The sequence below is a fragment of the Martes martes genome (genome assembly GCF_963455335.1).
Source record: "Martes martes genome assembly, chromosome: 12".
Taxonomy (NCBI): domain Eukaryota; kingdom Metazoa; phylum Chordata; class Mammalia; order Carnivora; family Mustelidae; genus Martes; species Martes martes.
The window spans coordinates 37133975-37150910 of NC_137900.1; the positions used below are offsets into that span (position 1 = coordinate 37133975).

Sequence of the window (16936 nt, forward strand, 5' to 3'; positions counted from 1 at the left end):
TTCTAATAACTGACAGTATTCAAGAAGAACAAATAAAACTGACTCTGGACTGTTAATTTTCATGAAAACATATTGTTTAAAAAGTCATGAATGGGGCTCAAAGATTCTCTGAACAATTTTCTTAGTTAGGTTATCAGACTGATAGTAAGGGATCTTGGTAATCGTCATCAACCAGAGATTTTAAAGGGAAAGTCAACTCTGTTTCAAGAACTGATGTGACCAGTGCCAACCTTCTAACTTCTTGATGGTTGCCTCAGACAGACATTTAGGAAGCATTCTTGTAATCAGCCTTTTGGGGGTCCTGAAGTCTTCCTTAAAATGAACACTTTTAGTGCATTTTTTTTTGCATCTGTCCCTTACATTCCACACCGTCCCACCCTTTCATGTTCTAACAGCTCTCTTTCTACTCTTGTTAAGAAACTCAAGTTTGATGACAAAATGGCCCTAAGCAACCAATCCTGTGGCGCTTCTCACTACCATTAAGATATTTGTCACATGTTCTCATTCCTGTACTAGGGATCCAACAGATCAATCCCTCTTACTCATCCATATCACTTTATATTCAACTGTACCCTTGCAATATAGCACCAGAGGGGAACATGAGGTAGCAAACAGAGAAAAAGACTTGGATTCAGAAGACCTGGTAATTAGCCACATTTAGTATCTATGAGATTTTGGTCAAGCAACTTTTGAACTTTGGTCCCTGTGAACTGGGACCCTCCCTTAGTCGTCCATCATGTACTTAGCAGTTTTCCTTTCAGGGTTAAGGACCTTTCTGGATCTAATAGAGGGAATTCTTATGTACTAAAATTCATACATTCCCAAACTGACTTGCATGCTAGATGATTATTAATTCTGCAGGAATCTTTTTCTTTTTTTTTTTTCTCTTTCTTTTCTTTCCTTTCTTTCTCTCCTCTCCTCTTTCCTCCTTGCCTCTCCTCCCCCTCCCTTCCTTCTTCTCTTCCACTTTTTCTTTCTCTCTTTCTTTCTCTATCCAATATTGAGAAAAGGAATCCGAAGATCTATTAATATTCATTTTACAGATGAACACTTGAAGGTAGCAGCCCCTACCACTCCTGCCCTTGTCTTCATGTAAGCTCAGAAATTCATCTGCTGAATTTTAGTAAGTAATGAAAACAAATGTTAGAACTAGATTGTATTAAAATTAGGAATATGTAGTGTCTTGCAGAAAATATTATTTTTGCCTCAGTGTTGGTGGAGGTGGTGATACTCACATGGAAGAAGCAACTGAAAAACCAGCATTTTAGAATGGAGGAATAAGAGTGACCAGATTAAGTTTGGTTAGCATATGGAATTCCTGTGTGAGTGCACAGCCACCCTGTTCTGGGAGAGAACAGTCTGCACTCACCACATGAGGATGACTGTATGTTCAACAGAAGAGGAAGAAAACATAGCTAAGATACTCTTCATAAACTTGGAACTCAGAAGTATAAACCCTGGGCAAATTCTTTCAATTCCATGCTAATCAATGAAGGGTGAGTCAGGAAAGACATTAGCTCTTCCATATTAGGCTTGCATCTGTGCATTCATGGGGATAGCTATCTTTTTTTTTTTGTTTTTTTTAAATCAATCAAAACAGAATGCAGATCTTCTTTCCCTTGGTTTTATCTCATTGGCAGAGCCAGATTTTGTAAAGTCTAAAGTTTATAAAAATTTAGAGACCTAGTTTATGAAAATGAAAGCAAAAATACTACTTTCACAAATTTTAGGGGAGAAAACCAACAACATATTATCAACTGCACATTCTCCTGAGCCCTCCTAAGGCTTTGGTAGGCACCATGCAAGCAAGGGCTTTGACTGAGGCTTTCTTAGCTGCAGGGATCAATCTGTCTTTACCTCAACTCCATGCCAGATTACTTCCCCTCTCCCATTCCCAGTGGATTTTCTGGCACCAGAAAACAGTGAAGGTTTGGTGAGGGTCCTTGACCAAGGATTTATCACTGAAAGATACAAGAAGAATGGCCCTTGACCCTGATCAATGCTGTTTGCATTAGTTTGTCAGGCTTGCTTGAAACATACTATGTCAACATTTTTTGTTTCTTTTGAAATTATCAAAGCCATATTTTAAACATGTTGATAGGGAAGTAGGACAAGACTAGCCCAAACTCCAGTCCTTCTGGGCCAAAATCCCAGTTCTTCAGGCTAACATTAAACATCATCCTTGGCTCTTTGTTGTGGGTTTATAGTAAATTATTGTGAAAAATAATTTAAGTCAGAGTGGACTATTTCTCCTAGGCGATGATTTATCTGTTTGTAAGCTGAGATGAGGGAATTCCAGTAGCTGTTGAGTCAGTGAGTGCTAACTTTATTAATGCATCTTTGCCACAAAGATTAATGGGACCCCCCAGTAAGTCGGCTATAGCACTTGATGTCAGTTTACAACAGGCTTGGCAATACCTGGAAATTCAGATCTGTCATCATAAGATATAATGACATTCATAAAACCAGAGTGTAAACAGAAGATCCTTTAGGGTACAGGGCTCCAACCCAAGTTGTTAGGCCTTAGGAAACAAAGTACCTAGAATAGTCCTGTTTTGGAGTTTATGCTAATGACTTTTCCTTAAGGGTAAAAACACCTAACCTCCCATTTTTTTAATAAGTAAATATTTTATTATGAAAATCAATTTTTTAATGAAGCCTTCTGAAGGAGAAAATGTTTTAAGATATTTTATTAAAATCATTTCATATTTAGGTATGCGTTGTCATCTCCACCTAGAGCAAAAAGGAGTCATAAAAAATGGTAAGTGCAGACATAAAAATCCCTTTTACTATTAGTTGGGAGAGAAACAAATGGGAATATTACTTTGAAGGTAATGACTTAAGTTTTTTTTATTACATCATATTTTCTCAAAACCTAAGCAAGGTATATCCCAAATCATCCTACGAATAAAATATAATTCTCTCTCAGAACATTTCTACTCATCAGAAAAAAAGGTGAGTTTAATTTTTCTGTCAGTTGAGGCTTCATATGTCAAACACATCTTACATTTCAACAAACCTTACTGTCATACTGATGGAATACTCAAGGAGACATTAGTTTTTACGCAGGCACTCGTTTAGAATGGTGTAAGCTGAACTGCTGTGAACACACTTCTAAAAATAGACTTCATTATCCCCAACCACAGTATTATATGTATAACTGCCTTGTCATTTTAATGAAAATTATTGTTTCTTGTCAAGCGATTGTAGCTTCCTTGAAGGCAGGTGATAGTAGAGTTTTTTCCATCTTTTTATTCCCAGCCCTTAACACAATCCCTGGGATAAGGGAGAACCATATCATCAAACGAATAAATTCATGAATAAATGAATAATACAAATTCCTTCTCATGCACTCTGTACCTTTTCTAAATGTGGAAGCAACACAAACATATTCAGCTATTTCTGAGTTTTGTTTTGTTTTGTTTTGTTTTTTAATAAAACCTGAAATGACGTAGTTCTGGAACAAAATATTTAGAAACTTCTTTGTTAAACTTGTCATTTGTTCACTCAATCAACAGATATTTACTGAAAATTTATAACGTGTCAAGTTTGGCACTGCATGCTAAATCTTGAACAAAACAAAGCCTTACTCTCTTGAAACCTCTAGTCAAAGCATGAAGATAACTCTGTTTAGGATAAAAAGAAAAGCTTCATCTCATTTTCTCTAAAATACACTCCTCAATCACTTACAAGAAGATGACACTCCAGTTTCAACGGCTCTGTGGAGCCCAACTAGTCAGTTGGTGGCTCACCCATCTGGAGCACAGAAATATTCAGTGGACAAGACAGCCTGACTTAACAACTATAAAATTATGTGTCTTTCTAGACTTAGAAAGATGGTCTGCTTGTACCAGAAAATTCTTCACACATATGGCAATGATTTTTAATCCAAGTAAGTTAAAATTCTTTACTGATAATTTTAATAGTAGTACTGGTGGTAGTGATAAACATTTCTGAGGGCCTAGCACTTTGCTAAAAAGCTTTATGGGCATCATCTCCTGTGATTATTCTCTCAAGTTCAGGGAGTTATTTTTCTCACTATCTCTACTTGAGATAAAGAAGCTGAAGCCGAGAAAGGTTGAGAAATGTGTACAGAGCAACAGAGCAAACAGTGGAGCCAGGATTTGAACTCAGGTCTGTCTGCTGGCAAAGCCTGAACTCATACTCTCACCTTCCATCACCTGCTACACCAAAGGTGGTAGCATAGATAACTGAAAAGACAAAAACAAACACCAAGCAAACAAAACCTTTTTCTATTACCTCTTTAAATATTGATATAATGTATGAGGGCTTTTTAAAAAAAATTTATTAATTTATTTTTTAAGATTTTATTTATTTTTTTGTCAGAGAAAGAGCACAAGTAGGGGGAACAGCAGGCAGAGAGAGTAGCAAACTCCTCGCCCAGCAAGGAGCCTGATGTGGGATTCAAGACGAGGACCCCAGGATCATGACCTGAGCCAAAGGCAGATGCTTAACCAACTGAGCCACCAAGCATCCCTTTATTTATTTATTTATTTATTTGATTTAATTGAGGGAGAGGGAGAGGGAGAGAGAGCGTGCATGAGTCGGTGGGCAGGGGAGAGAGAGGGAAATAATCTCAAGCAAACTGAACTGAACGCAGAGCCAAACACAAGGCTTAATCTCACATCTCTAAGCTGAAACCAAGAGTCAGATGCTTAACCAACTGTGCCACCCAAGCCCCATGATGTATGAAATTTTCTTACTTCTTCTAAAATGCATAACTAGTAGTGCTGCATTTTCACAGACATTTAAAACAATTATAGGTTTTTATCTATTCTGCAACCTAGAACAGTCCAAGTGTAATAGAACTGAGGTCATATTTTATGTATGACTCTAGTCTGACAGAGGCAGTCCAACCAATTGCCTACTGGGTACCGATGTACAAGCATTCTGAAGACTATGGAAATATGTGTTAATACAACATTAAGCACAAATGTAAGAGGGAAAAATGAAGCTAAAATTCTTGATATTGTTTATTAGAGATCACTGCACCAATACTTGACCTTCAGTCATTCCAAATAACTTGGTAACACATGCATGGTTTCAGACTCTCACATCACCTTATTTCCATGTGCAAAGCCAATTTTCAGTCATTTACGCTAAGCAATGCTTTATAATTCATAGGAAACTTCTTTTCCAGGATTGCTGATCTTCCCCTTCCATCATCAAAGCCATGGATTCACTTCATGAACATTTATTGAATTACTATATGCCAGCACTGTCCTAGATGCTGGAGATTGAACAGCATGCAAGAGGGTAAACCAAACAGCTCAGCTTCAGAGGGACAATGAAGAGAGAAGGAAAGAAAAAACCATTTTTCAGCAACTTTTGTATTTAAATCACTGTGCCACATGCTTTACACATATATGTCATTAATTTCTAAAAACAGGGGCGCCTGGGTGGTTCAGTCGGTTGGGTGGCTGCCTTCGGCTCAGGTCATGATCGAGCCCCGCATTGGGCTCCCTGCTCAGTGGGAAGCCTACTTCTCTCTCTCCTACTCCCCCTGCTAGTCGCTGTGTCTCTCTCTGTCAAATAAATAAATAAAATCTTTTTAAAAATTTTCTAAAAACAACCCTAAAAGGTAGCTAGGATTATCTTCAGTGGAAGATGAGGAGCTTCAAGTTTAGACTCACATAATGTGACTAACCCCACAGAATCAGAAAAAATAACCTCTTGATACGAACCTTTGCCTATCTAGCTACAAAGAATATTCCCTTTCCATGGTAGTTCCCTCTCTTTCAACTATGCCCTTTCTAGTTTCCATTCTGTCTGTCTGGATTTCTGGTTCTCAAACTCACCTTCCATCCTACAATGGCCATTAGAATAATGATCAATTTCTTCCTATGTATGTAAAGTGAGATTAATTACTGCCCAAATGATCTCTTACTACATCGTATGTGTTTACACAACCATATCGATATATCCTTCTTTACATGTATACACTCATTCCACAAATATTTGTTGGGTGACCAGTAAGTGTTATGAATATTTCTAGGCCAGAGAAAAATGCAATGGAGCTTACACATGAAGGAGAAGGGGGGAGGGGCACATAAAATAAAAGTTTCAAGAAGTGGAGTATAATTTCACATAATGTAAAGTGCTATGAAGCAAATTAAACAGGGTATACATATACTATTTGTAAACACTGCATGTATAAAAGACACATGCACATATTTATGTACATAAATATACCTCCCCAATAGAACTTTTGGTTGAACTATACAATGTATAAGTACTGATAATTAATAACTAACTTTATTAAGGTCCTTAAAATTGTTTATTATGCATTATTTTTCTACTATAATCGATTTTTTAGTTATCTGATAAATGGTAGATCTGTGGATACCCAAGGAATTAAATAAATACGCACACACACAAAAAAGTGCACATGTCCACTGAAAAGTGTTAATATTGATTTGCCAGTCTTACTCATGATACACAGCTTCTTTCTTTAAACAGCTCTTTTGGTGTTATACTTTGAAATATGTAGGATCTCTTCTGGGAAAATCCAAGCAAGTATCAGATTTATCATCTGAACACACTTATAAAGCACGAGGAAAAATTTAACAGTGCTATACTTGTGGTCCACATCTATTAGTTAGACTAAAACCCATTGTGTGAAAATATGTAGTTAATGCAAGTGTAAAGTATAAAAACCAAGAATAAAGCTTAAAGATACAGAAAAAAAAAAAGCGTGGACAGTTTTAACATATAAATTAAAACACAATTTCATTTAGAAAGACCATAGATCAGATAGTCTTTAAATCTTCCTGTTATTTAATAAAATATATTAAGGAAATTAAGATGCGTGTCATCCTACTTATGTTTAATGTGGCATTAATTCACAAGTCATTGTTTTTTTGTTTTTAATAAGATAAAATAAGTTACATGATCTTTTAAGGAGATATGTAATTAGGATTTTGATAATTAAACCCTAGATGGGGCATTCAGTATATGTATGCCCTAAATCCCAATAAATTATGCATGTCCAACTTTTAAAACTACATCTTAATTAGTAGCTTAAAATAAAGCTAATTTTGAAAACCAGGAAATTATTTTTTTAATTAATTGTTCAAATTTTATCAATGAAAGTCAACCAAATATTCAATTTTAAATTATAAACACCAATTATACAGAAAGGATTGTGAATTGCATACCATATTACTTTTAAGTATTTTAGCAAACCCCTTTGCAAATTTCAACTCATATAGAGACAGTTTATGTTAACTTAGTCACATGATTTCTTGCTTCTGTAGTTTGCTCTCTTTAGCCAATGAAGTATGTCTCAACCTCATTTTCTTCCATTACTCCTTTTTACTTCTACTCTATTCTGAGGTACTACTGTTTATACCCACCTGTGATGGTTAATTTCATGTGTCAACTTGAATGGGCCATAAGATGGTCAGATGGTTGGCCAAAGCTTACTCTGAGTGTTACTGTAAAGGATTTGGATGAGGTTAACATTTAAATCAATAGAGCCCGTAAAGCAGATTGCCTCTCCTAATGTGAGTGCATCTCATGCAATCACTTGAAGGTCTGAATAGAATAAAAAGGATGACTCTCCTCCCAGTAAGAGAATTCCTCCTGCTTAATTGCCTTTCAAAAGGGACATTAGCTTATTTCTGTCTTCAGATTCATCCTGAAACCTCGGCTCTCCTGCGTCTCAGGCCTGCCAATGTTCAGACTATATCATCAGCTGCCCTGGGTCTCCAGCTTACCAACTCACCCTGCAGATCTTGTGAGTGGTAACCCTTCTTAATTGCATAAGCCATCTTCTCATAATAAATCATATGTATACTATGATATAATAAATCATATATATATATATATATATTCATTCCATTTCTGTGGTAGAACCCACTTGTATCTACCACCAAATATTTAGCAATTTCTTATCGATGCCACTATGTTCAGGAAGCTTTTCTCTATCCCTAATATTTTCTCACACTCGTTCTGCCTGATAAAATCCTACATTCTTTAAGCCTCAGTTCAGAGGTCTCTTCTCTCCCATCATGCATCATCAAGGTAGGACTTTTCCACACTTTGCAAACCCATGGCACGTTAGCACTGTTTTCTTTCATATCGTACTTGTCTGTGGCTGATCAGCTGAAAGAACATTGTTCTTCCAGGAAAATATCCTTTATAAGTACATCAAAAGTAAATAACCTAAGGGCGAGAATACATTGTCACAGCATAATACAGCAGTGATTATTTCTGACTGGGTGAAACCCAAAGAAAATCTTAGCTGTATGACCAAGGAAAAAAATCATTTCAAACTCTCTAGACCTTGGTTTCTTACATCAAAAATAAAAGACTTGGCTAGGTAAACACTAAATTCCCTTCCAAATCAACATTTCCACAGTGCCATTATTAGCCAATCGATAGTAAATACTCACATGACTTAATACTCATTTTAAAATGGTTAAAAATGATATGAAGTCAAAAGAAAAAAAAAAGTTCTCACTTAAATGCAATGATTTACAAGTGCACTCATTCTCTCTGAGCCCTTTAAGACATAATCCCAGTGTGGAAAAACTAGTGTTAACAATTCAAAGAAAGCAGCATGCATCACCGACAGAATGGTCCTTTAAAGACTGAGCACAATGAAACATGAAAAAGCCTCAGCTCACAAGTGCACTTTTCCCCAAATGTTATCAGTTTTCATGTCTCTCCTTAAAACAGTCTTCCATGGACCTGTGCACATGGGCTCCTGCCTTGATGAACACTAATATGTAAAGAACACTTATTTTGAAGTACTCAAGATCATACTACCGGAAGTCCGAGGTTTCTGTGGACTTACGTGACTCTGCCCACTACCACCACTTTTCAGCAAGCAAATGGAGTACACAGGAAGGCTATATCATGTTGTTATCAATTTATTCCAACTACTAAACTATTTTATAAGCCTTTTCAAGTAATCTTCACTCGGTACCATAATTGTCAGCAAGTTTGTTCTGTGTTGGCCACCCTTCCTTTTGATTCAGTCTTTCATAAAAATCCTTTTGTGTGACAGTCAAGCAGCTGTGCTTTGTTCTTTAATGTTCCTAGCCTGGATCCCCAGCCGCGACCACTTTATAACATAAACAGCAAAGTACCATTTTCACAGCGGGGACAACTGTGTTCATCTTCAAAAAGAGGCATTAATAAAATGAGACTGTAATGAACATGCTAATTCTGATCACAGGGTACTGCACAATGGTGGAGAGAGTCGACTGCCTTCTCCCTGAAAGATTGTAAAAGTTGTTGTTTTTTTTTTTTTTAACAACTGCTATAATGGCTTACATTTTTTTTTTGAAACTGACATATTATGCAAACATTTCTCTCCATTTCCCAATGAAATGCTTTCTCTGTCTCATCCAACTGCTCACTGTGTGTTTTACTACCTCAGTTACAGTCACCTTCAGGGAGCATATTTTTTTCATCTTTCGAGAACTGGCTTCTGAAACAGGCATGTCACTGAATCAAAGGAAGCTAGAGAGAAGAGGTCTCAGTGAACCCAGTCCAGTGCCTTTGCCTTTTCTGTCCATGTGAAGATAAAAAAATAAAAATAATAATAGATGAAGAAGAAAGAGGAGAAGGAGGAAGAGAAAGAAGAAGATGATAGTGAAGGAGGAGGAAAACGGAAGTTAACACATTTGCTCAAGATGCCGTAGCTATTTTGGGACAGAGCCAGAGTTGGAACTCAAATTACCTGTGACTGAGACTGGAAACTTTGTATATTGTCTTATGTCTTGATGGTGATCATTCATAAAATAGGATGCATTTGTGTGTGTGAAGTAAACATAAGTATCATTTCATAAGATACATCTGCAAAACTAGGTAATTAAATTGTCTCATATTTGGTTATCTTTTTAAGCAATAATTTTACTTTATATGTGTTCTATGAAAAAGCTAGTTTCCTGTAAGTAGACGAGAGCAACAGTGTTATGTATTACACCCTGTTTTGTTGTGCTAGTGCTGGTAGTAGTTTTGAAGGCAATGCTATTTGGGAATGGGAAGGTCTCCAAAAATAGTCCACTAAGCTTTAAAAAATAATGTATTACATGCTGTTTTAGATGACAATAATATGTGCATTTTCTGGATACTGTTTGAAAAGGATCTAAATTCAAGAAACATGACATATAGTCAGACAATTAGAGGCAAAATCGGTAATATCTCAGTTTTCCCTGCCCAGTGGCTGGTACATGTAACATGAAAATCTTTTCACAGCCCCGGTTATCATTATATACATTTATACTACAAGACTTCCCCTGACAAACATTGGTAAGAAATTATGATTGGTGAACCAAAGATTCAGAAAGAACTAAATCCATCTGGATAATGATCCTCTTCTTGGACACCCTATCTGGTCCTACTTGTGCCCTTGAAAGCCTCATTTTTAATCCAAAAACCTTCCAATTCTACAATCAGGCAAGTCTCAGCCCTTAATAACCTCTCAATGACATCCAAAGCCTTCACTTAAAAGTTCTGCCCAAGAGGGAAAAACATGTGCATGACAGACACACACATCAGCATCCTCAAGTACTGCAGAATAGGGGAGCTGCTTTTGCTTGTGTTTCCAAAGGCAGGGCAGCCTAAAAAATTAAAATATGACCTAGGGGCCATACATACAGCATTCAACTCCCCATTCTCATACTGCTTCTTCTGTGAACTACGGTGCACAGTGTATGAGTGGTAATTGCCTAAATATCTCATTCCAGGGCATGTTCAGCCTGAGTTTAGTTATCCTTCCTTATGAAAACAGTTTTTCAGAGCGAGGGTAATTTGAAGCGAGCTACAGAGGGAAAGTTTCCCCTGAAATACTCCCTTTAATGCACATGGGTGGTCAGATTATTATTTCACTGTCTTCTGCATTAGCCACACAGTTCAGATGTTTAAATCTCCAATTAATTAGGTTCTCTAGTAGCCTGTGTGAAATAAATTAGTGATCTCCATCCAGTCCACTTAGACAAAACCCATCATGACAGTTGGCACATTTTTGGCATCGTCAGCAAAGTAGGGAAAAAAAATGAATGACCCATGTGGACGAAATGGGCATCTGATGAAGGCCACTGACTGAAAGTGTACATCACTATCAGCCAGCGGCAGGGCACAGAGCTTGAGTACCTGCCAAGGTGATCTGCAAGTGCAAGTGAACTCAAAAATGGGCACAAAGCTCAACAAGTGCAGTATGAAACTCTTCACATTCATTTTAACTAACTGTGCACCATGTTCATATTCTATGAATGTGATTTTACTATTGGAATATCTTGCCAGACTATTATTAATAGAATTATACTTAGTTATTTATAAATTTAAGACTACGAGGTAACCCTAGGGAAAAAAAGATAATTCCCAACCCATTTATTTCATCCCACAGGGATATATGAAAAGTATTCTAAGTTATGTTTAGACTACTTATCCAAAATACCTTTGGGTTTTTCTCATGAAACATTTCCAAAATTACTAAGTATAATCTTTAAAACAAAAGGTTTAATTAACTTTACTAGAATCATAAATTTTCATACAAGTGTACTTGTACATGACAGCTATTCACACAGAAAGCCAAGATCATGTTAAAATTCTCACATGTATTTGTTTCATCGGGGAGCTTACTGAAAAAAAGTAGATGAAATGGGGCTCCCTAATCAGCTGGGAGGCAGGAAAACATAAATCTATGTGAAAGTCTAAGTAAAATGGTATTTTCCTCCCAAGTTTTTGCTAATCTCTTCATCAATGCATAAAGATTAAATCAAGCCAAATGGCTGTTAGTGTTTCCTTTCAAGGGGCGAATTCAAGGAAATCAGAAGGTAAAGAAAAATAAAGGGTTTTGGTAGATTTTACTTTATTGTACCTTTGTATTACACTTTCTACATAACAGCATTAGTTCTAAACTAGGTGAAGAAATGAAGATTAAAATTTTAAAAGAAAATCAACAAATGAGTCTGAGTTTGTATCAGATGTGAACACCTGGAAATTTTTTCTATAATTTCAAACCTGTTAAGTTTATGTGAACACATATGTGTATATTGATATATGTACATATATTTTGAAGTACGTGTTAGAGTCTTAATAAACATAGTCACTAAGAATCCTTCCAGTTCTAAAATCTGACTTCTAACTCCCACCTGCTCTTTCTTCCCCCCTAATATCTTATTCTTGCCTGAGAGATTTTACTCTTGGTTATCTTTTCAAACCTGTATTTTTTTTTTTTTTTGAAGATTGTATTCATTTATTTGGCAGAGAGAGAGGGAGAGAGCACAAGTGGGGGAGCAGCAGAGGAAGAAGGAGAAGCGGGCTCCCCTCTGAGCAGCGAGCTCAGCTCAGGGCTATCTATCCAAGGACCCTGGGAGCATGACCAGGATCAAAGGCAGACACTTAACCCACTGAGTCACCCAGGTGCCTCTCAAATCTTTAAAATACATTTTTTTTCCCGAACCCATTCATACAGTCCAATTATTTATAGTTCACAGACTATGATTTCTACTCTCCTTGATTGGGCTTACTGTTCTTCATGAGTGAGAGCTGGCTTTCATGCTTTAGAATTAGTAGTTATGAGCCCATCTGGATATGAATGACCTTATCTGGGGTTGTATATGCTGAATTGTGGGGGCATCTCTGTGGGGTGAATACTTACACGGCTGCCTCTTCCACACTCTGTGAGAATCACTGTATCTGGCTGTTTTTTATGCCTGCTTCTAGTCCTGAGTATTACACTATAGAAGTGGAGCTAGAATTCTCACCTTTCTGCAGAAAGCTGATCTAGCTCTTCTTACCTTCATTTTGTTTTATATAGGCCTATATGCTACTGCAGAGCTAAAACTCCGGCAGTTAAAACATATAGTCCTTTTGGTTATTATCTTGGGTTATGAGATTATAAATTGTCTGTTCTCTGGAGATTCTTTCTTTGTTTTTAGTACCAGGAAACTTCTTTCTTGTTTGCAAGCCTAATCAAGCATTTAGTTTTATTTTCAGATATTTTATCAACATCTCCATGAGTTTATAGAAGGATGAGAACTTTGTGTGTAAATAACTTCTCAGAATGGACAGAAATGTAGCTCAAAGCTGACTTACTTCTTTTTAAGCATCATTCTGTTATATGCATTTAAAAGATCTATATCTAGTTGGTCAGTATTTCTCCTGAGACTTAGTAAGATATTTATAACATTTGAAACATGTGTAAGTAAATAATCTCACTTTCTAGGTTTCTTGGATTAACGAATTGATTTTGGTACTCAAAGATCCAGAAGGAAATGTTTTGATTTTATAAAACATACAAAGTAAATACATACCACAATGGGAAAAAATGGAGTGGAGAACAAATGTTCTTAATCCATGTTATATTCCTCTATGGTAATGCAATTTTGTTTTATTTTGTTTTAAAGAATTTATTTATTTATTTGACAGACAGAGATCACAAGTAGGCAGAGAGGCAGGCAGAGAGAGAGAGGAGGAAGCAGGCTCTCTGCCGAACAGAGAGCCCAATGCAGGACTCGATCCCAGGACCCTGAGATCATGACCTGAGCAGAAGGCAGGGGCTTAAAAGACTGAGCCACCCAGGCACCCAGTAAGGCAATTTTGATCCCTTTTTTCCTTCCATTTCCCTTCATCTTATAAAAGCCTATTCTCATAAGTGGTGGAATCCAGCAAAATGAAGTTGAAAGCAAAACACAATGAACAAACAAATGAAAGTGTGTGTGAAAGAGAAAGACATAAAGGCACAAGAGTGTTAGGAGATGTCAACTACTAGGGAAGCCAATTCAGGCAATATTCTTATCTCTTCACAAAACGTTGATGCAGAGATGCACAACAGAGTATTGTTAATCACTAGCCTTCATTCTCTAGTACTGATGTTCTAAAGAAAGTCTAGAAAGCAGACCCAGTGTACTAGAAATTTGGCAAGTCATCTCATACTTTGGTCAAACTGCATAAGCCACATAGCAGGAAACACAGCAGAGGGCACACTGTTTCCACTCACTTTGCATTAACAGATGTTAGTTCAAAAAATATATTTTTTGACATAAAGACATAAGGTGCCTTTGTTTTTCTCAATACCTCCATTTATGAGGAACTAATCTTTAGGCAGAAGATGTTCCTTTAATTTTGCAAACATCAGTGTCAGTTGTGGTAATCTATAAAAAGTACTGGCCAATCTCGGTACACAGAATCCATACAGAAGCAATGCTAACTTGAAAAGACGAGCATGTCCTATTTCCTTTCTAGGTACTCTACCAAAAATCATAATGGTATTTTGCATTGGAAATCAGTATTTCTCTGACTTTTTTTTTTTCCTGGATAGCATTCTTCAAGAATCATGAAAAGAGGCACGCACTCTCTGTCTAAATGTTTCACCCTTATAAACATTGCATTTAAATTCATTTCCCATTTAAGTATCATAAAAACTCTAGGCACTTTAGTGGTCCCGAAAAAGAACACCAGGGATACAGAATTTCAACAATAACATAGGCAATAACCTTGTACTTGAGTACTTACCACGCAAAACTGTGAGTCTGGTGGATACACTTATTTCTCCCACGTTATTTGAGGCCACACATTCATAAATGGCCTCATCCCGCGGAGTCCGTAAGGGTTGTATTCTGAGAACTGATCCAGATCCATCATCAAACTCTATTACCTATTAGAGGAAACAATAGCTGTCACAGGTGTTGTTACAATTGTCTACCTCTCAGCTAAACCTTAATACAGTGGTGAACCAGTCTTTTGGCTCAGAATAAATACAGCAGCATTTTAAGACTGAATTTTGATACATAGTAGTAAAACAGAAAAACTGGTTTAATTTCATGAATCTTCTGAACAAAGGGAAAGGCATGTAGCTACAGATGCAAAGTCTACTGAAAACCATCCATGGTCTACTCATGAAAATATTCTAGTATGTGTATGTAGGACAACTTGTTCCTGTTAATTTCGCAAGAGACTTGTTGCTATGAGGGATAACCTTCTCGAAGGTTATCTTCTGTCTCTCACAGCATGTATGCATATGTGGACCTACTCAATAATTGGATTGTAAGGTGAAGATATAATATATACCGCCACAGACAGCTCTTCTGGCTTAAAGTATTTCACCCTGAACAGTACAGACGAGCAAACCATGAAGAGAAACTGCATAAATCTAATATTTAGGCAGCCAATGAGAGGGCTTTCACAACCCAAGAGACTGATGGCATGCGTTAATTTTGCTATAAATCATTCCAGTATTTGTTCTAGCTTAGCGTTTTCTGCATTTTTAGGGCATTTTTGCTGTAAAATGGAGGCTTGCTTCACCAGGCAGAAAATTAATGTTCTAAAGAGTAAAACTGAATTCACTATCTTTATGGACTACACTCTGAAGCAGTTTAGCAATCCCAGATATTTGTCAGCTAATTCAAGTACTACTTCAAAAGAATGATAATGATAATGAGGATGAGATTGATAAATATGGGTACGAAACTGTGGAGTCTTCTGCTTGTCTTTTCTGTAACTACGCTGTATTCCTTCAGCTGCTCACTGAGGTGCTGCGCTTTCCAGTTTTGGTGAGGGATTTTTTTTTTTTTTTTTTTTTTTTTTGGCATTTCCCTGTGACTAATAGTTCCATGTGCCTAAATTATGAATTGAGAATGCTTTATAAATACATTTATTGAGATATTCAGTCCCCGATTTTGTGTGTAAATGTGTTTATGTCAACATACAGAAGAAAGATCAAATGTTTTTAAAATATACCTACTTCAGGTCCTTTCTGTGTTCTGTTATGTTTTAAATTCAGAGATACCCAAAATGTCCTACTTCCCAATGCACCACAATTTATTTTCAGTTCCATCAAGCACATATTTTAGAACGAATCCACCATGCGTGATGGGAGAAAAAAGTTTCATAGTTAACTAGAATCTTTGACAAGTATGTCATAATTGAATATATATATATGTATATATATATATATATACACACACAAACATCTCTATATTTTTATAAACATTTAATTTATAAACATTAAACATTTGTATGTTTATAAACCAGAAAGCACAGCACCTCAGTGACCAGCTGAAAGAACACAACATAGTTTTAGAAAAGACTGGGAGAGGACTCCACAGTTTCATACCCATATTTATTAATCTCATCATCACCATTATCATTTTTTGAGTAGTACTTGAATTAGCTGACAACATTTATATATATTTATAAACACATATAAACAAACATATAGTTCTAAAAATAAATATACATATAAAATATATTACATATATTACATATAATACATCTCATGGCTTAATGTAGAGAAAGGCTTAAATATCCTTAATGCTATCTTAAATTTTGACTTTTTCCAGTCTTATTAAGAAATAATTGGCAGGGGGCGCCTGGGTGGCTCAGTGGGTTAAAGCCTCTGCCTTCGGCTCAGGTCATGATCCCAGGGTCCTGGGATCGAGCCCCACATCGGGCTCTCTGCTCAGCAGGGAGCCTGCTTCCCCTTCTCTCTCTGCCTGCCTCTCTGACTACTTGTGATCTCTGTCTGTCGAATAAATAAATAAAATCTTTAAAAAAAAAAAAAAAAGAAATAATTGGCAAACATCACTGTATAAAGTTTAAGGCATATAATGTGATGGTCTGATTTACACATATTGTGAAATGACTATTACATAGGTTTAATTAACATCCATCATCTCATATAGATATAATAAAAAGAAAAAGAAAAAAAAGTTCTTCCTGTGATGAGAAGGCTTAGAACCTACTCCCTTAACAACTATTATGTGTCACTATAGGTTTACGTTTCTGAACTATTTCCTAGTGTAGACCTATCATCTTTCAACAAACACTACACTACACATTACATGCCAATGTTGCGATTTCCAATTTGAAAATCTTATTTAATACACGGTATTGACTGTGCCCTACTTACTCTAAGCCAGACATTATAAATGCCACTGATGATAGAACAAACAAAATC

At 36.4% G+C, this 16936-nt stretch overlaps 1 protein-coding gene across 1 annotated transcript in view; it reads right to left on the minus strand.

Moving 5' to 3' along the window:
- PTPRD (protein tyrosine phosphatase receptor type D) overlaps nucleotides 1-16936 on the minus strand; it is a 401932-nt gene that overhangs the window by 289967 nt on the left and 95029 nt on the right. The window contains exon 3 of the mRNA XM_080820332.1: nucleotides 14494-14635. Within this exon, the coding sequence (XP_080676458.1) occupies nucleotides 14494-14635 (142 nt within the window). The remainder of the gene's footprint in view (nucleotides 1-14493; nucleotides 14636-16936) is intronic.